Raw genomic sequence first — 21,929 nt, forward strand, 5'->3', positions numbered from 1 at the left:
CAAATCACTGATAGCTCTTATTGCCTTTTATTTGCCAAACTTTTTGGCTGTACGTGAGTTGTTCGAAAGTCGTACACCATATTTAATTTACAAATGAAACAGCTTAAAATAGACCATTAACAAAATTTGCAAACTAATACATGATCTAAACTTTCTTAAGTGAAAAGTTGTTCTAGATAGTTCTTTGTAAATATTGTTAACATGTGTGTCCCAGCTCAGTTTAGTGTCAGGATATATACCCAACGGCTTGACAGGATAAAAATACAAATCAAACAAAATGCCTGTATTATGTTCTAGTGAGAATAGTATGTGTCCAGTCTTACTTTCATTCAATCATTAGTTATTTATAGAGAACCAGATTTTGGCTTGTTTCAAACATCTATAAGCTGGGTTTTAACATTAGTAGTATCAGCAAAGATAGTGAAGTTTGTCTACAGGTTTTCTGTTGACTGTTCATATCAGTAACACCATAAAAACATATTGTCAATCTAAATATTTCTACTCCTAAACCATAGTTTTTCCAGAGGTCTAAAATATTCCTAGATTGTAGCTGTACTACAACTGCTAAAAATGTAAGCCTAGAAAAGCTTGAATCTCAAGACAATCAGTTTCTTTAGGGTCACTTTACTATAGTTTTCCTGAATGCTACCAATTTCCATGCTTGTATAATCCATAATCATCCAGGAAAAAAGTTTCCAGCTGGAAATCTCATCCTTAACAGCCCTTGCCTCCCTTACTGGTTCAGGAAATTGAGTAACAATATTTTATTTTCTTTACTCTAGAGTTATGTCTATATACTGGTTGCATGTTCCAAAAAAAATTATTCCTACTTAAGTAGCCAGGATTTGGGCTTTTGGTAATCAACTTATTCAGCAAGACAGCAGTGACAGCAATTTTGTAATCAAGATTAGCAACTGCACTCTGCTCTCAATCACTGTTTTCTTCATTATGAAGTTCCTCTCCATTATTTATATCACTAGTTTATCGCCTTGTCCAATAGAGCCCTTAATCACTTAACAGGAAACATCCAATTCTTCATTAGAGATATCATTAAAAAACTCTAAAATACGGTTTTTTAATGTTGAATAGAATCCTACAAAACTGGAACAAATGCAGTATGTGCTAAAAACCCAATAATCTTAGTTTAATTAATATATAGAGACTTGATTTATTACAGAACACCTATATCTAATTATTTTTTTAAAATTATATTTTACTTCTCAAATTAAGAGAGTTAGATGTAAATATAATATACATACATTTTTATTATGCAAAAGAGTGAATAAAAATGTACTGTAAAGTATATTTGAGAGAAAAAACATAATGTATGACTTAATGGTAAAATTATATTATTTTATGTTATAACGCTGTTGCAATGTCCTATTCCTATTGACATGTTCAAATTTGAACCCAATACATTATGATGTTCCTTGTAGCCAATATAAAAATTTGGTTGTTAAAAATTAAATTAATTGGATGGATAGAAACAGCATTAATTGTCGGAAGGGTTTGGTACCTACAAAGGTTTTGTTTATTATAGCGTCGACTATCATGAGGTCTTCGATTTGGAAAGAACCTACAGGAAGGAGGTCACATGGGACATTAATTTAACACGCTCATTCTCTGAATTACCAATGATAATCAGTTTTTAGATATCTATATTGCTGTAGAAATTACAGTCTTAAAATCTTAACTAGCAGGCTTGAACAAGCCAGCCTATAGGTCAGTTCGTTCTCGAGATATCTTATGGTCAGATGGATGAAATAACATTTTTTTCAGTCTCTCAGGTGATAGGCTTGCTAATGCTCAGCCAAACATAATCAGTAAAGAATTTTAGATATAGTATATTCTACTGCTACTTTAGGCAGACCAGGCCTATCACTCTCTTACATGTACAGTCGACTCTCGATAACTCGAATTTCAAGGGAACGGCTGTTTTCTTCGAGTTACGTATAGTTCGACTTAAGAATAGTTCGAGTTATAGAGGTAATATTTCACTAAATTCAACTTACAGAGGTAAACAAAATAAAATTCGAATTATAGAGGTACAAATAAACTATGTTTTTTATTCCCTACATCCTTTACAAAACTAATGTAGGTATGTACTGTAATGTACATTGTCTGCGGCAATGTCTTTCTTTTTCCTTTTCCCTTCACCCAATAACTTTATTATCTTCAACTTGTCCCCTATATTCAAAGTTTTCACTTTTCTAGTGCTCACGTTGTCACTCATGCTGTACTGTAGTCACTCACATTCACTAAACGCAAAACAGGGTTAGACCGGGAATGAGAACGTGCCACTCTATTAACTAAATGCGTGGGAACTGACTGCACACGGCACTGACGTTTGGCAGACAGTCGGACAATTCAGCGACATGTCCAGACCTGTTCGGCTAGGTCTATGACCTAACACAGGTTCGCTGTAAAAACAGCACAGCTTCTAGTTAGCGAGGGTTGATCTGAAAATTTCGAGTTGTAGAGGTAATGTATTTAAAGACTTCGACATATCTAATGAACTTCGAGTTATAGAGGTAATTTTTCTATCACTTCGGGTTATTGAGGTAAAATTCGGGTGCAAAATTAATTCGAGTTACGCATCGTTTTTTTTTTTTTTTCGACTTAGGCAGGTTTTCTCAAGGGAACGGAAAAAAATTCGAGTTATCAAAGAATTCGACTTATTGAGGTTCGAGTTATCGAGAGTCGACTGTAATGGAAATTTATATTTAAAACTTAACAACTGAAAATAAATTGTCCTCTTCATATTAATCTATTAACAAAGTGCACCAAACAAGAGCACCAGTAATTGCAATCTCACCCAATATGAGCAAGCATTGCATTTGATGTAGGCTAGTTGTAAGATCTAATTTTACTCTGATACATTGATGTTACGTATAGTTTATACATTTCAATCATCACGGGTGATCCAATCACAGTACATTCCTAATTTTTTACGATCTTAGTATACCAATAATGGCAATGTAGAAATATATTTTATGTGTAAGAGTTTTGTGCATTTTTATTTAACAATAATCTGGCCAAATACGTCCTCAGATACGGTCATCATAAAGTAACGCATATGCTGTGCCCACACGTTATCAGGTTAAGTCCATCATTTGATATGGAGTATCCCTGATTAAAAGAAGAAATTCAAACCTATTATCATAGCAATTATGAATTATAAATTTTAAACCAAGGATATGTCTTGGCTTAAGTTGCAAGTGTATGAAGTTCTTGTGTGTTAACAGTACACACTGTCACTAAGAGATAGCAACATCCCTATGGCATCTTATGGGATGAATAATGTAATTAATACCTGTTTGCTAGCAACACTTGCTGATTTGTATTGTCCTCAACATTTGCCTCACATTTCTGGTTCTAAGCAGAATCACTAGCTAGAATTTCTAAGACAACCACATGAATATGCTATTTGAAAGAGACTAATCATCAATCATTCCCACTTATGGATTTGGGTGAACAACACAAGTAATACTGCCCCGTTTTCAGTAATTATCCTTTCTTCTTCTATTTTCCACAACTTTTCTTTTGCAGTAGGCAATGTGAAAAGAATATATTGAACCTAATCTTTTACTTACCCTATTAGTCTTGAACTAATTTTCCTCCCAAGTTTTCTACAAATTGTTGATGAGCTAAATATTTCACTTACAAAGCAAACTTTCATTGTGCAACTGAATGAATTGAAATAAGATAAGAAATGTCAACAGAGCCTTTGATAGTTGTTAAGAATCTAACACCACATTGATGCAGATCCACAATTAATAACATATAACTCTTTCAGCCGAGCACAGTCCGTAAGCGGGGAGAGAGTGGAGGAGGGAAAGGAGACTGCAGAGGTGGGAGAGAAGGGAAGGGAGAGTCGGCGTGTGCAGAGACGCAACTCTCTCCCGGTTATTCGCTACCGTAACCGACAGACATCCCGAGCTCCGTTGGCGTCCCAAGAGGACATAACCCCTTCACTCCGTTCCTCATTCAGTTCTGCAGACTTTTATTCGCCCACTGACTCAATCCGATCCTCCCTTCTAGAATCGTCTCCGACTTTATCACATTCCTCTACTTCGGACCAAGAACTAACGGAGTCGGCCTTGTAAGGACAGACTCAAATGTTTCACCTAACTTTACGACTGACGTAGCGTAATCGAACTGTGGAATTGTTTTAACTGTGTGTAGACTAAGTTTTTTTATAGTTTTGTAAATTTGTTGTAATGTTTGTCTCTTCTCTATTTATTTTATTAAATCTTTAGAATCTCGTGTTGTTCAGTTATAGATGGATTTATTTGATTATTTACTCAATAATGTTTAAATTTTTAGCAGCTTAAATATATATTAAAAGTGTTTATGTTCCTTTTTTATCCTTGTCATGTTGATCTGGTATCATAGTGTCTGGTATTTTAGCTGAGTTAATTTAACTGCGTAGTATTTCTGTTTTTGAATAGGGTTATTGGATTCTTATAGTAGGATCCTAGTAGGATCTGTAAATTAATTTTTTTCAGTTACATATAAACAAGAATTTTCAAATTTTAGAAAAATTTTTAATTGTCTCATACTAATTTTATTTATATTAATTACCGTCATAAAAGTATATTCCTAAAAAACGTGTAAATATATGGTATTTATATGCATTTCTCGAGATTTTTTACTGACATCGAATTTTATAACATCCATGTCTACAACAGTGTATTTACTATTACCCTTTGAGTCTTAAATGATTTCTTGTTTTAAATGGAATGATCTAGGGTCAGTAAAATAGTTTCTCTTATACTAATGTACAAATAACAAATTTGAAAGATTTTACTAAATAATCCATAAAACCATATAGAATTGCAAGTTACAGACCTGGAATTTTAATGATATTTTTATAATGGACTTAATGATATTTTTATAACTTGTATAATTATGTAGGTATAAACAATTTGCATTCATCTTTTGAAAATACAAAAGATAATAATAAGAAATACTATACTAAGCAATCACAAAATACGTTTTTCAAAAAGATATCCTAATTTAAAACCTCTCAGATAATTGCAATTTATTTAAAAGTATATGTTTTGGACAAATGTTGAAAATATCAAATATATTTGTGTAATTATACAGTATATAAATATAAAAGAATATCATTTACGTAATCAAAAGTAGCCAATCTTAGAAATTGGCAAACGTTGTACTGCTTTTCTTGCTAATTAAAAAAAATCTTAATTGGTAAAATCTGGACATTTGTTGCTACTAATGCTGAATGTAAATTACATTATGCTAAATGTAGTAATCAGTCCACACATAATAAAACATCTATGATCACCAATCACAATAATAAACTGTATCATAAAATATGCTACTCATTAAAAATAATTCAATTCATTGCAGACATATTTTATAAAATGCTAATAAATTGTACAAGTAATCAATTATATATAACTATTCAAGGATAGAACATTTGTTTTTTCCATTTTAAGATATAGTTGAATGAAAGTGGTACCTTAAAAAAACTAATTGTGCCACAATAACATATTGTTGTTTATCACTCAAAGGGTTGATTAACTGATTTTTAAGATATCAGTATTTTTACTGATTGAATAACTTAGATGGTTTTACTTTAGTCCAAACAAAAATATGCAATTTGTTTAAAGCCTGTACATACGTATATGTTTAGAAAAGGTAATATTTTTTGCAATTCCACGAATACAAATAAAAATTTTTAATAAATAATATACTGAAATAAAAATCTAATTTATTAATTTAATTGTTTTGTCCAAATTACCACAATATTGCTGGACTCTTTCCCATTTACCAAATAAATGGTATTGCAGTAGAAGCATGAGACAATTTAAGGTCCAAAATTGAACATATAAAGGCAATGTGAAGCTGTTTTGTAACAGTGTCATTCTGAAACTAGCAACTTTAATGTATTTTTTGCTAGTTTAAAATAATCTAATTTAATAAAGGTGGTGGCTAAAAGCACAATTATTATTGTCTGTTCACTGCATAAACTTTTGGCAGTTACATATTTTTATTATGCGTGGTAACTTTCTAAATGTACTACACATGTCTAGAATGGTAGAAAATTCATGCATTATTTGTTTTTAAATAGGAAATCAAAACCATTAATGAATACTGCTGAGTAGTGTTGTTTATTGAACACTGAACATACACTGAGCACATACATGATAAGTACAGATACATTATTGATTAACACATTTTATCCATAAACCATATGTAAAATACAAGGGCTATTCAGGACATAAATTTTATACTGTTGTTAAATTAACTTATATTCAACTCTACAGTAAAACAAAGATTCACCTATTATGTACATGCATTTTTAAATCGACCCATTTCAAGCTCTATACGAAAACTGAGGTTACTTATGGAGAGCTATGTTATGTATGCTGTATGGAACAGCTTACTTGGTACATAAATGAGTGTGAATAATAAATCCTAAAAGAATTATGCTTTGATATTATGGTGGATATTATATGGTATGGGCATTGTTATTATTCAAAACAGACATTTAATGCTTTTAGAAATAACTTAAGATCCTTGAGTATCATAACACTGTGTCAAAGGCATTGACACGAATAATTGTGCTTGTAACCATTGAGGTACATTTATTTAATATTACGTACATGTTGTATTATAGTATATAGAAAAATATTTTTATATATTACTCTTCAAAGTTACAATAAATCTTAAACTAAAAATATTTATTTGCTTTTTATGACATTAGAATTTTATTTCACTAATCGTATTCATTATTTATATAAAATGTGTATGTATATACAAGGCATCGAAAATAAAGTATCTAGGCATAGGATTTTTCATGTTTAGAACTATTTAATAAATTGATGTTGATTAATACATTCGTTACCACTTTTTACAGTGAAGTAGATCCAGTTTAATCATTGTAGTTGTAACAATTCTAACTTGAAATTATGGCACAAACTTTAATTTTAGATAGAAACTGTTTGGAGTTGGCGTATCTTATGCTTTACCGTCCAAGAACACTAAAGGCACCAATAAATACCAGCCGAATTTTAAATTTTATTGCTCATCTTTGACATCATTATTGTTTACTAGTTACGTAATTTCCGTTCATCTTTCTAATCCTATAAACTTAAAAGTTCTGCTCAAAATTTTACTTGCTACTGTTTTTAATCCATTATTAGACTATTGTATACATTTGAGAACAACAAATATAGCCTTGAGCTAATATAATGGATTTAATTTTGTTGCCTTACATTATTACGGGCATTTTGCTATTGATTTTTGTACAAGATAAACATTCTTGAAAATAATTGGTTTCGTACTTACTAGTTCTGTAAAACAACAAGCCAGTATATAATATATTTAGATTACTTATTTATATTAAGCATGAAGTAATTATATTTAATTATTCCAATTTAAAGATATAATAGTAATTTTAAGTATTACTGTAGTGAAGCTGTTCAAATAATGAGTAGTATTTTGAGTAATGTGACATTAATTTTATCTTTTCTGAATCCCTATTTTTCCTGTTATTTTTTTCATTCTTCCATCAACGTTTTAAAGATTTTTTGTATTAAAAACCTTTTAAAAGTAATAAAGATTTTATAATGTTTGAATTTATATTAATATAAATGTACATTAAAGTGTAAAAACTGATCTCAATATTTGTTTTTAAATATTTTATTTGTAATCAGACTTGTTAAAATTAATTCTTTAGTTACAAAATGATATTGTTAAGGAAAATGTGGCAGCAAAAAATAAATATAAAGTAACAGTTGTCAATTCTTAAGGTTTAAAACTCCAATAAAATTCTATTATAGTAACATATTTGTTGTATATTGTAGTATAATTGTCTTTTATTGCTAAGGTATCCACAGGTAATATGATAGTTTAATCAAGTTTGATTTATTGTTACATATAATTCAATATATGTAATTAAATTCAAGTGGTTACAAAGTATGAAAAAATATTAAGCTAATATTAACTCATCTATCTAATAAGCTTGTATTGTGTGTTTAAAGTTAAATGTTTAAAATTATAACTAAACAATGAATATTTTTTACTAATAAATAAATATAATTTGGCAATACATAAAAACTTCAATGAAGACTGTGTAAGCAATGTTGAATTTTACCAAAGCAATCAAAACTCATGTTCAAATACTGTGGTAAACAAAATCTATTGTTTATTTTTTTTATTTAAAATGACTGTATAGTCAAAGTACTTGTACTTCATGACATCACTTACTGTATGAGATTTTTATAATACTTTTTTCTTGTTGTATTGATAGTCTTAGATTGAGAGCACTGTTTTTGATTTGGTTGTGATTTTAACTTTCGTTGAATGTTTTGACATTTTTGTCTTGCTGAGCAAGCACGCTTTGTCTATTTTTTTAATACACTTTTATATTAGTACTCTGTGTTTTATTGGTACATGCAATATATTAATTTCTAATCCCTCTTCCAATGTCACATGCCAAAAGAAGCACATGTATTGTTTAATAAGTAGACATTCAAACTGAAATAAGGTCCTTGTTTATGAGAAAAGAAAGGCACATTTGGAAAGTACTGTTCACCCATAATTCAGTAGCATAGGGTTTCTCAACCTTTCAGGCTTTGTGGCCTCCCTTAGTACACTGACATTTAGTCGCGCCTCCCTTTTACCATCATCACCTTATGTGATCAACACAAGTAGAAAAATTTTAATTTGTAGGTTGGATTAGCATGTTTTTAAATAAAATATTTGATACACATTTTACAAAACGTTTAATATTACCTCAAATACTTTTTTAAATGTACAGTCTTTGCCTTCACTGTTTGCTGCTAGTAATACTGGGTTTTTATAAATCATTGAAACACAGAACTGACACATTTTTTTATGAAATGTACAAGAATAAGTTAATAATTACACTATTATGTTACACTTTGAAACTTAGTAAGAAGATTGGCAATGTTTTTTTATGTATAATTTTTTTAATATCTGGTTGTAACTGTGAGAAAGCATATCACAAGAAACTTTCAAAGTCCAGTCTTGTTCGAAATTTTGACTTTAGATAAGTCAATGATGAAAATCTAGACTCACAGGTATGTGGATGGTATGTGGATGTAAATTGCATCAACATCTTTCCAGCTTCCAAAACAACTTGTAGGTAAACAGGAAGATAACTCAACCAAAAGTCTTCAATGCCCATGCTTTGAAATTCCGCCAATGCTTGACATTTTATGTCAATTGCCTGTTACTGAGTGTAGCCATGAAGTAAATCAACATTGATTTTAAATGGATCTCTTGTCAACTTAAATTGTCAGCTCTCTGTCCTAACACACAATATACTGTACAATTGAATTTTTGAGTTTTACTAAATGCTTTGATACAAGGTCTCTAAATTCGTTGATTATTTATAGCGGTAGAGTAGGGTTTCAAACATCTTGGCTGCATGGCATCATTACTCAAAACAACATTGCCAATAACGCACTGAAGTATATAACAGTTTTTGTTAATGAAAATGAATCCATCAATTATTTTGCAGTGATCTATCCATTTTAGGCCTACTACAACAACATACAACTTGTCTATCCCATTTTTATGTTTCCTGGTTTAACAAACTGCAGTCCACAACTAAAAAACCATGTCAATGTCATGAATCATACAATAAACAAACTTGTATGAATTACGAGAATCGCTTGCAAGCTGTTTCCCAACACTTTTATTATTATCCTAATATACTGACAGCTCTCATGAAAATCTCCCTAGGCTGAGAACCACTGCTGTAGCAGTACCACTTTCGGCACTCTGCATGCATGTTTCTTTTTTCATCAGTTTCACTCTGACATCATTATAATAGATAATTCTTGTATTTTATGTTTAAAATATTACAAACAGTCCAAGATCCCACTGATTGACATTCAGTCTTATTCCGTTTTTGAATGCAAAGAGTGTCAAGCCAATCGAAATGCATTGTAAGATTATGATGATTTACAGTGAAAATACAATGAGTGATGGAATTGTTTAATTGAAGACGGAAAGATGTCCATGACGAAATATAAAGGGAGACCTTCTATTATGAATGGTACTTGGTTAGTAGAGCGAGGAGAAAATGGAAGAGAAAAACAATTACAGTGACAATACTTTTAGATGAACTTTCACAAGTTGTGAGAACTGCTTAGTTTGTCATATAATGTGTTCCTATTGGGTTATTTTCACTGACGGAATATTTCTTTACTGAAGGTTAAGATTAGTTGGTCACATGCTACAAGTTTCAATATCAGATATAATAATGCAGTGCCCATTCTCAATATATCTGCATATTTTACCACCACATTCAACTGTGACAGATTTTAATCAAAGAATTTCAAACTAGTTTGACCATAAAGTTGGCCATTCTACTTCCAAGAATACTGATATTATAGAGAAAGCATTTAATAAAAAGTGTTCAAGAAACCAATAAGTAACTGGTAATGAGACATAATCCTATAAAAGTCACTTAAAACAAAATTTCAGTCTTCAAGCTTGCAGTATTTTTTGAACGAGACAATTTTGTTGGTCATGAATATACCCTAAAAAGTTTTATCAGCATAAAATATAAATTATGACTGACAACGTAGTGAGTAAGTGAACACTTCCTACATTATATTATTATGCTACCTTCATTGAAATTGAAATTCAATGTAATGGATTCAACTGAAATTTCAAGAGGGATATAGTGTACAAAACAGCATTAAACTTCAAAGTATTCACCTAACTAAGAAAAGTTTGTGTGAGTTTTTTTTAGTTCCAGAACATCAGCTCGTAATGTTTCCAAAAAAAATAAGTAAAATGAAACTTTATATTTTAAACAGGCGCCTTGAATTAAATATAATTTACAATAATGACTATTTTGCTAGTTTCCAGTTTCAATTCTGCCCTAAGGGATTAGGTACAACCATATTTTTAAAAAAACCAGAACAAGAAATGGAACCAAATTATCACTCTTATTAGATATTCCAAAACTTGAAGTAATGTATCCTAAAGTGAGATAAGTGTTAAAAGTGTAACAAGTTGGTCACGTACCACAGAGTAGTTCATTTTCCGGCTGCAGTACAAGATTTGATATTTTCCATGTAATCCTTGCATAGTAATTGTATCCTGGGATACATATTTATGTATATGCATATATATATATATATATATATATATATATATATATATATATATAAAACAGGTCGGCTCTTGGATAGATGGCAGCTAAACAAATCTGTTATTGCAAACGGTCAGTGATGGCGAGGATTCATTTGTCATATTATAATGCTTATTTATGATATAAAATGATAATTACCCTACCTAAATGAGTACTTTCTCGAGGCCAACTAGCCAGTGCATGAGTGATATTCCTTGAAAAGCAAGAAACTTAAAGTAGGTATCCATAAAAAGCTAAACCGTTACTTCACATTAGTTCAACATTAGACGTAGTCTTTCACTTGTTTTGTAGATTTTTGCTATAGTCACATGTATTGGACTTTAAACGTCAAAATTTAAAACAAAAGATAATATTGATAGTTTTAATTGCATGTTTTACCGTACCACATAAAGGTTTTATATTTTCAAAACTGAGCAGTAGCCTTGAAAACTTACAAGATTATTTGGAGCTATAAAATGTCAGTGGAGCTTCTGATACCGACTGGGATTGGTGCAGTCTTCTGTGATCTAGCGTCTTGGAGGTGGAATGGTTTGAATTGAGTGTACATTAGAATTGGTCTTCCCAGTTACAGCAATTTCCTGTTCCAAACAGATTTGAGAGAAGTGAATATCTTGGGCTTGATATGATATTACTCATGATAGTGGAAACCAATTATGTATTTACCAAGTACATGCAAAAAGAGTGGGTAAAAACTGACTAACATATGGATTTTAACTCAAGAAGTTTTCAAATATCAACAGCTTGGGTAGACTTTACTTCTCGTGTAATCCTAGGTTCAATCCAAACCTAGAAACCTCTATGAGGTAAGTACCTAGGATCTTTCAACAGAATTTGATAGGGTTTTACAATTCCCTGTAAGTTGTAGGTTTAACTGATAGATCGGTTTCTGAATACTGTTCTTATGAGATTTTTGTGGCTTAGGACATCCACATTCAAATCAACAACACTACAAGAGGAATACAGATACATTTAGATTTAAAGTGTCACACCGGTTGCTATTTATTAGTTATAGCAGTGCATGAATTCCAGTTTCTAAAGAAAAATAATTGAATGAATGAAGTTTTCAAATGAATTGAAAGGTCATGACATTTTCAAGAAGTCTCTTCATCGCCACTACAACTGTTATCTTCAACATTTTTAAATTGTTCGATATTAATAAAAAGTAGACAAAAACTTTCTTTGATAAATGGAATTAATATGCTAGAAAACTATAGCAACAAACCTTACAATTGACTACATCATTGCTAGTCTCAAGAAGAGTTTGACCGTTGGAAAACCCTTAGTAAATTTAATGGTTAATGGTAATAAATTGTCAGCAACTTATACAAGCATACGCTAGTTTATTATACTTATTATGTTTATTATGGTATACGCATCATAGGCCTAGGTGTAAGAAATTAAGTTTAATATTATATAGTTAAATACATTTAGTACTATTTAATTTATGTACACAGATGTCTTTATTTAGTCTGTCTTTCCACTATTTAATATCTTTATTATTTAACCAGAAACTATTTTATGATAAAACTTAATGTTCAGAATTCACAAACTTCTAAATTTGTCTATGTAAGACTGCAATCTTTAAATTTGAAAGACTTTAAAATGTAATAATTATGCAATCTTTTTAATCGTCTACTGAAATTGGCCATTTTAATGTGATTACATTGTAATAATATGGATTTATATAAATGCATCTTACTGAAGTAAAAATAAGTAACATATTATATGCAATTTAAGTGCTAATTAAACCTCTGTGTATGCCAGGGTACGTATACGCATTTATAAAATATACTTTTATTACTTTCAAATATTTAGACCGGCCGGGCGGGTGATTGGGCTTGAACGGCATAAATGGGTGAGAATGATCACAACTCTTTGTTTTTCCACAACGATTGTTTAGAACTGGAATCATATTTTGAATACAAAGATTTTTTTAGTAGTAATTCTGTTGATAAACTTAAAATATTCCATTGCAATATAAGAAGTATTTCAAAAAACTTTGACGAACTTTTGATTTATTTAAATGATCTTCCTTCGCTAGATATAATAATATTGACAGAGTGTTGGTTGAGGGGGGGTGAGGAGGGGTGGACCATTGACGGGTTTGATTTTGTACTTACTGATAAGCAGCGTAACAAGGCTGATGGTGTAGTTGTTTACTACAATAACCGGTTGTCAGTTACTGCATCACAGATTTCTATAGGTGACACGTACGGTATAAAACTCTACTTTAATTTTTGTCATAAAACTTTTTGTCTCGTGGCTCTCTACCGTACGTTTGACTGTGACATTCAACTTTTTTTGGATTCTTTAGAACATTATCTTGACAGTTTGAATAAGGACGAAATAATTATCTTAGCTGGAGATTTCAACTTTGACTTGCTTGAAACAAACTCCCCTTATACTGACAGATACTTGAACTGTATAGTAGGTGCTGGTCTCATTCATTGTATAGATAAACCAACAAGGGTAACAAAATCTAGAAAATCATGCCTGGATCACTTTATTATACGATATAACGACATGAACAACGTACAGGCAGCTGTGTTACAGACTGAGATTACTGATCACTATAGCACTGGTCTTACCATTACTTTTCCCGTTACAGCACCATCGGTTATGACAAATACAGCTTCACAGACTCTGCACTCTTGTCCCGTAATCTTGCTCATATTGACTGGAAGACGATTTTTCAGAACGAAAATGTAAACGGTTCTGCATACGAATTTTGTAAAATGGTAGGCCAAGCGATCGATAATTCTAGAAAACCAATTAAAAAGTCATCTAGATTCAAAAGGCTTAAGCCTTGGATTACAAATGATCTGATCAAATTAATTCGCGATAGAGATAAATTGAGCAAAAAAATTAAAAAAACAGCCTTTTAATATAATTCATAAAAATAATTATCGAACGTTAAGGCAATTTATTGCCAATTCTATCAAAACGTCTAAGCGTATTTACTACAGGGCTAAATTAAACGAATATCAAAATAATCCTAAATTGTTTTGGACTGTAATTACGAATTGGCAGGTAAAAAAAAATAATAAGGGTTTATTTCCGGTAGAAAGGTATCTGCCTAATGTACCAAGTGTTACTCACGGTGTATGTAAAGAAGTCGCTAACGATTTCAACATGTTTTTTGCTAGCGTTGGACATAACTTGGCAAGTTCAATTAACACCGGGGGTGCATTAATTATCGATGATGCAGATTACGGGCGAGACTCGCTGTTCACGCTTCGGACTGTCACTGAACTGGACCTATTCAGACACATTACTGCACTACGTGGCGGGTCCGCTCCTGGTTATGACGGCGTCACAGCTTCTGCACTCAAAGATAATATTCATATTTTCTCTAAACCTTTTCTACATATTTTAAATCTTAGCTTGGCGTACGGTATATTTCCTGATAGTTTTAAGTTAGCTAAAGTAATCCCACTTCACAAGGCTAGCACATTTACGGAGAAAAATAACTATCGTCCCATTTCTTTGTTAAGTGTGTTCTCTAAGGTGCTGGAGAGAATCGTCAAAGAGCAGTTTGTAAATTACCTTCAACACAACCATATTTTAGCGGAGTGTCAATACGGGTTTAGGGCTGATAAAAACATTTCAGACGTTCTCTTTGATGTAAACAAAGAAATTTATCATACTTTGTCAGATGGTATGAGGAGCTTTTTAATTTTCCTTGACCTAAAGAAAGCATTTGATAGTGTAGATAGAAACAAATTAATTTACAAATTATCAGCTATAGGTGTAACGGGTAATGCTCTCGCATGGTTTAGGAGCTACCTTGCGGACAGACTGCAGTTTGTGTCTGTCTGCGGTGTGAATGGTGATGAGCTTCCTGTGGATTATGGTGTAGTTCAAGGAAGCACTCTGGGCCCTATATTATTTTTGATATACATTAACAACATTTCAAAACTGCAGATTCATGGTAAACTATTTCTTTTTGCTGACGACACGCTAATTATTATCAAAGGTAAATCTTGGCAGGATGTTCAAAATAAATCTTTAAATGACCTCATGACAATTAAAAAATGGATGGACCAAAATGTTTTATCACTTAACATCTCAAAAACTAAATTTATGCCCCTTTCTCTTACATCAAATTCAGATTACAACTTACACGATTTAATTATTCAACAATGCCTGTGGATGTAATAAAATCGAGAAAGTGTCGTCATACAAATATTTGGGTGTGTTGTTTGATTCTCGAATGAAATGGATAGATCACATTAATTTCTTAAAAAATAAAGCAAGACAGTATATATTTGCTTTTAGGCAGTTAAATAGCATTTTGAGTTTTGATGAAACTAAAATCGTTTATTTTGCTTATGTGCAATCCCTTTTTTTGTATGGCATTCTAGCTTGGGGGGGTGCTTTTCCTTCACATATTAAAAGTTTAGATATAGTTCAGAAATCTATTCTGAAAGCCGGTTTTGCGAAGTGTAGACGATATCCCTCTGATTTATTGTTTCAAGAAACAGGAATTCTGCCAATTAAAAAAATTTTTATTAAAGTCTTATTTATTCATATTTACAAACATTTCGGCTCAATTTTTTCTACAATCCCACATTTTTATAACACAAGATATGCAAATATAGTCGGAATTAACACTATTCACCAACACAAATCATTTGCGACAACAAACAGTTTTTATCTAGCACACATTTTATATCGAAATTATTCTAATAGTTTTAGAAATTTCAAGCTGTTCGACTCTCCCTCTCTTGAGGTTTTTAAGAAACATGTCAAGGAGTTTTTGATTCTCATAAGCAGTGAGAGTGCCCAGTTACTTATCTCTGTTGACTACAGACGGACCTAGACTGTCTGACACTGATTGACGGCACTGTCTTCTCTCCTCTCCTGTTCAAACTATATATAATAAAATCCAATCACTTAAGTAATTAGCCTATTTTTTTGTAATTTTTGTTCACTCAATATTTTTATTTGTTTTGTCTACTTTCTCCACTATATTGCTGATTATCGGAATTCGAGGTCATATCCGTCGTTTATTCTGCTTTAGATGTCTTCTTTCAATGATCAAATTTTATAAAATTAATCTACACTCTGCTCGAGATAAAATTCGAATCGTAACAATTTCAACTCGAGTCTACGCACAGGCCATTAAGGCCCATGTAGGCTCTTTTCCCATTATTTGAATTTATCCAGAAATTATGTAGCAAATTTAATGCTGTTTTTACTAGGTATGCGTGTATGTATGTGGATATGTATGTATGTGTATGTACATGTATATGTATATATATATATATATATATATATATATATATATATATATATATATATATATATCTTTATTATATCATCTCTTTATTCATTATATTGATTTATTTATGTAACACAAGTCTTTTTTATATTATTTAACGTTAATTATTCAATTTTAGTTTTTGAATTGTATTACTAGAATACTTCTGTATGTTTATATGAATTAGATAATATACACATGCTACATTTGTTATCATTTCAATGTAAAGGTTTATTTTGTATTTCATTTCTTTTTGTGTGTGGAAATAAACGTGATTTGATTTGGTTAGGGCACTCTTTGTTCATAAAATGTGCCATACAGTTTTGCAACGTATTTATCACCATAAGCCATATGTAACACAAATTTAATGGATTTTTACCTAACTTTAGATACAAATTCAATCTATTGGAATGAAATACTAAAAATAGCCTGACTGAAATTAATATATTTTTTATTACAACAGCTGGGCTCTTCTCAATAATTCACTGTAGAGTACACTAAATTATGAACACACTGTGGAGAATTAATGTTAAAATGCTCATAAATAAAAAATTGTGGTATTTTTAGACATCTAACAACTGGCACAATTATTGAACTTTTAAAAATAGTTCATAATTGAATAACTCCTGTTTGCATTTTGTGTGCATAGCCTAAATGTTGGTTTTCTTTTCTTTACACCAGCCTTTGTGCTGGATGCACTACAAATACAGTGTATACACATAGATACTATAATCATGTAAAACTATAATGTTTATAAATAAGAAAAGGTTTCTAAATAAATAAAATGTTAACTTTTTAATTATTTATGATATTTTCTTTGTGAGGTCCGGTTAGCCAAACGTTAGCATTTTAGGTGTAGAAAGACCTCTGATCTTTGGCACTTTATGCATAGTTTTTAGACTTCCGGATAGCAGGAAGTTCGCACTAAAAGGGTTAGCATACTTCATCCTAAAGGTTCAAATAAAGGGTACCTACATACCATTGGGTTTATATAAAAATACTCTTTTTTTGTTTCAAGTAAATTAAATAAAATTTACCGTTTTTAAAATATTTAAATTTATCAACTGCCATATTTAAAAATCTAAACAACTGCCATTTTGAAACAAACAATTTATTTCACTTTTGCTCACAGTCAGTCCTTATTAGGCAATCATGAAAAATTACAATGCTGTTACTTAAACAGTTCAAGAGCTATACATTTTTAAGTAAAAAAACAAAGTCAAATGTAAAATAAACATTAAATACCTATAACCATAATCTAAAATATATTTGTCTCAACAAAAGGGACACTACCACAATGCCTGACAAGAGAGTTCAGAGATACTCTTTGTGTTTTAGCATGGTGAATCAGTCAAGTCAGTCAGCACATCTTTTATACACAGAATGTGCCGTGATGAAAATCGTAATAGCGTAGGTCGAGTTAAATATCAAATTAAAGGAATTAAAAAGTAAAAAAAACAATGTAGCGAACATGACCTCAAAAGATTCACTCTAACTAAAAATCGCACTGTTTTAAAGTTTAAATAATCTTCACTATGTTTGCATACCATAAAATGGATTTTCTATGAAGTAAAATAGCATGAGTATAAGTTGTACCACAATTAACCCAAGGGGTCTTTTTCATGGAGATTGAATTCAATTCGCTTAATTGTATCCCTTTACTGTTAGTAAACTTTTTCTGGTTATTCACCAACTCGTTATGTAACTCTTTTATATTTTACCTTCCACTGTGAGAGTTATAATTCCCAAAGGTCAACCACCTTCAGCCTTCACTGTGATAGAGTGTAAGACTCGTGCTTTTCTTGATTCTAGGGGTGCCTCTACATTAAGATTTATGAGTCAAATATATATATATATATATATATATATATATATATATATACGTTAAATAGTATAAATGGCAATAGCCTTATTTAATTTCAATAAACATTGAATCGCAAAAAGTACTTGCTCCGCCGGGAGTCGAACCCGGATCTCTCACTTGCCGGGTGAATGTGCTACCATTACACCACAGAGCGCTTACTTTTTCCGATTCAATTATTTTGTATTTGGCCGTATCTGTCACATATGTGTTTAAATAAGCAAACTAACATATGATCGGAAGACCAAATACCTGTCAAACGACTTTTATTTACGTTAAATAGTATAAATGGCAATAGCCTTATTTAATTTCAATAAACATTGAATCGCAAAAAGTACTTGCTCCGCCGGGAGTCGAACCCGGATCTCTCACTTGCCGGGTGAATGTGCTACCATTACACCACAGAGCGCTTACTTTTTCCGATTCAATTATTTTGTATTTGGCCGTATCTGTCACATATGTGTTTAAATAAGCAAACTAACATATGATCGGAAGACCAAATACCTGTCAAACGACTTTTATTTACGTTAAATAGTATAAATGGCAATAGCCTTATTTAATTTCAATAAACATTGAATCGCAAAAAGTACTTGCTCCGCCGGGAGTCGAACCCGGATCTCTCACTTGCCGGGTGAATGTGCTACCATTACACCACAGAGCGCTTACTTTTTCCGATTCAATTATTTTGTATTTGGCCGTATCTGTCACATATGTGTTTAAATAAGCAAACTAACATATGATCGGAAGACCAAATACCTGTCAAACGACTTTTATTTACGTTAAATAGTATAAATGGCAATAGCCTTATTTAATTTCAATAAACATTGAATCGCAAAAAGTACTTGCTCCGCCGGGAGTCGAACCCGGATCTCTCACTTGCCGGGTGAATGTGCTACCATTACACCACAGAGCGCTTACTTTTTCCGATTCAATTATTTTGTATTTGGCCGTATCTGTCACATATGTGTTTAAATAAGCAAACTAACATATGATCGGAAGACCAAATACCTGTCAAACGACTTTTATTTACGTTAAATAGTATAAATGGCAATAGCCTTATTTAATTTCAATAAACATTGAATCGCAAAAAGTACTTGCTCCGCCGGGAGTCGAACCCGGATCTCTCACTTGCCGGGTGAATGTGCTACCATTACACCACAGAGCGCTTACTTTTTCCGATTCAATTATTTTGTATTTGGCCGTATCTGTCACATATGTGTTTAAATAAGCAAACTAACATATGATCGGAAGACCAAATACCTGTCAAACGACTTTTATTTACGTTAAATAGTATAAATGGCAATAGCCTTATTTAATTTCAATAAACATTGAATCGCAAAAAGTACTTGCTCCGCCGGGAGTCGAACCCGGATCTCTCACTTGCCGGGTTATATATATATATATATATATATATATATATATATATATATATATATATATATATAGGTTAATAACAGTTTGCAATTCTAGTTTTATGAAAAGTGGTTTGCAATGGTCCAGTGGTTGTGCTTGTGCTATTACCCTAATTGCCTTTTTTTGTAAGATACGAATTTCATTGATTTTAGTGCCATTACCCCATATTACTAAACCGTACCTTATTATAGATTGAAAAAAATGCATAGTAAGCACATTTTACATAGCTTTCAGGCACATATTTCATTATTCGTCTAAGTAAAAAAATTACACGAAATAATATCTTGGAAATATATTCAATATGAGGATTCCATGTTAAATTTTTATCAATAAAAATACCTAGAAATTTTACACAAGAAGAGAAATCATTTAGTATATCATATTGAGGAGTTCGTCTTAAGGTGAATAAAATATTTTGGGTTTTTAATTCATTTAATAAAAAGCCATTTGACCTGAAACACAATGAAGCTTCTTCGACTGTTTCATTCACAAGGTCTTTTAATGCTGCAAAGTCTGTATGACTATTTAAGAAGGTTGTGTCATCTGCATATAACAGAGATTTGACCTTAACAGCAGTAGGAAGATCATTTATGTGTAGTAGGAATAAAAGGGGCCCAAGACTGAACCCTGGGGCACTCCACTCTCAACCACTAACTCATTGGAACAGCTTCCATTAATAAAAACTTTTTGTCTCCGATTTTTTAAGTATTCTTGAAAAAACTTAGCAGAAATACCAGTAATGCCATAATAGTTAAGTTTCAATATTTGTTCATTATGTACAACACAGTCAAATTCCTTGCTCAAGTCACAGAGAGTGACTTGAGCAAAGGATCCATCCTCAAAAACACCAAGGACTTCTCTAATTAATGTGTCAACAACATCAATGGTACATTTTTTCTCCTAAAGCCAAACTGTGATGAATTAAGATAGTTATTATTTTCTAGATAGGCAACAAGTTGATCATGTACTAAGATTTCTATAATTTTTGACAGTACCGGTACAATTGATATAGGGCGATAGCTTTCAGGTAGATCTCTAGGCCCTTTCTTAAAAATTGGACACAATCTTGATAGTTTCAATTCCTTAGGGAAAACCCCTTCATTCAAACATTTATTAATACATACAGTTAAAGGCTTCAAACATGTATGACAAATTTTCTTAAACAAATTATTAGACAAATTAAAAATACCTTTGCTTTCTGAGTTGTTAAGTCTTTTGACAGCTTTAGTGACATCTTCGGTTGAGACTTCTGTAAAAATAAAATCTTTTCTTTCTATATGGTGATTTATAATAAAGCTCATACTATCAATATTAGGCCTTTCAATAATATCCTTTATTTGCTTAACTGAACTAATAAAAAAGTTGTTGAACTGATCTGGGGTGATATTTATGTCTGGTTGAGACGGAGAGTTGTTTGTATTTTCTTTTATTAAGTTCCAAGCAGTCTTACATTAGATTTTACTATTTTCTATTTTCGCTGCATTATGTGCCAATTTTGCATCCTCTATGGACTTTTTATAAATTCCTTTGAGATCAGCGTAGTGTGTGTGAAGCCTATCACAGGCACAATTGTTTACTAATTTGTGCAGGTACAAAAGCCTCTCTTTCATTTGCGCCAGTTCCTTTGTATACCATTCATAATTTTTTTTTCATCTTGGTCTCAGAGGAATTTTGTTTCTTTAATTTGGAAAAAAATTCCATTTTGTTAATTATGACTGAAAAAAGGTTTGTGCGCACAATACTTTTTTTATTATAAAGTAAGATACTCCAATCGTGTGACAATAGGCTATTGATGAGTTCATCAGTAGATGACTGTGGGAAACTGATTATGAAAGGCATTATTTGTTGGTTGTTTTCATTTAAAATTCGGAAAGTTTTTGAGGGTGTATAATTTTGTATGTTTAAAATAAGGCCACTATGGTCTGAGAAAGGAAAATTAAAGATGTTACATGAGACAAATTTGTCTGGTCAATTTAATAAAATATTATCGAGGCAATGATTTCCCCGTGTAGGTTTGTCATTGACACAGAAATAATTATGTTGCCTTAAAATATTTATAAATTCCCTTGAAGTTTTCCTGCACGTTGTTATGTCAAAGTTGGCATTCATGTCACCCCCAATTACGACTGAATATCCACAGTAAGAGGAAATGAAAGTTAATTATCATCTAGGGCTTCCAAGAAGTTCTTAGGGTCACCTGCAGGGGAGTGATAAATTGAAACTGC

General features: G+C 31.5%; 1 protein-coding gene across 4 annotated transcripts in view; it reads left to right on the plus strand.

Annotated features, from left to right (window-relative positions):
- The window catches only part of LOC124354008, a 66,538-nt gene extending 58,130 nt beyond the window's left edge, over nt 1–8,408 (plus strand). For 2 of the 4 annotated variants that reach the window (XM_046804124.1, XM_046804125.1), the window contains exon 6: nt 3,797–8,408. In XM_046804124.1, the coding sequence (XP_046660080.1) occupies nt 3,797–4,106 (310 nt within the window). In that variant the 3' untranslated portion in view covers nt 4,107–8,408. The remainder of the gene's footprint in view (nt 1–3,796) is intronic. The other 2 variants (XM_046804126.1, XM_046804127.1) reach the window with 1 other exon arrangement.
- The last annotated feature ends 13,521 nt before the right edge of the window (nt 8,409–21,929 follow it).

Source organism: Homalodisca vitripennis, chromosome 2 (genome assembly GCF_021130785.1).
Source record: "Homalodisca vitripennis isolate AUS2020 chromosome 2, UT_GWSS_2.1, whole genome shotgun sequence".
NCBI classification, from domain to species: domain Eukaryota; kingdom Metazoa; phylum Arthropoda; class Insecta; order Hemiptera; family Cicadellidae; genus Homalodisca; species Homalodisca vitripennis.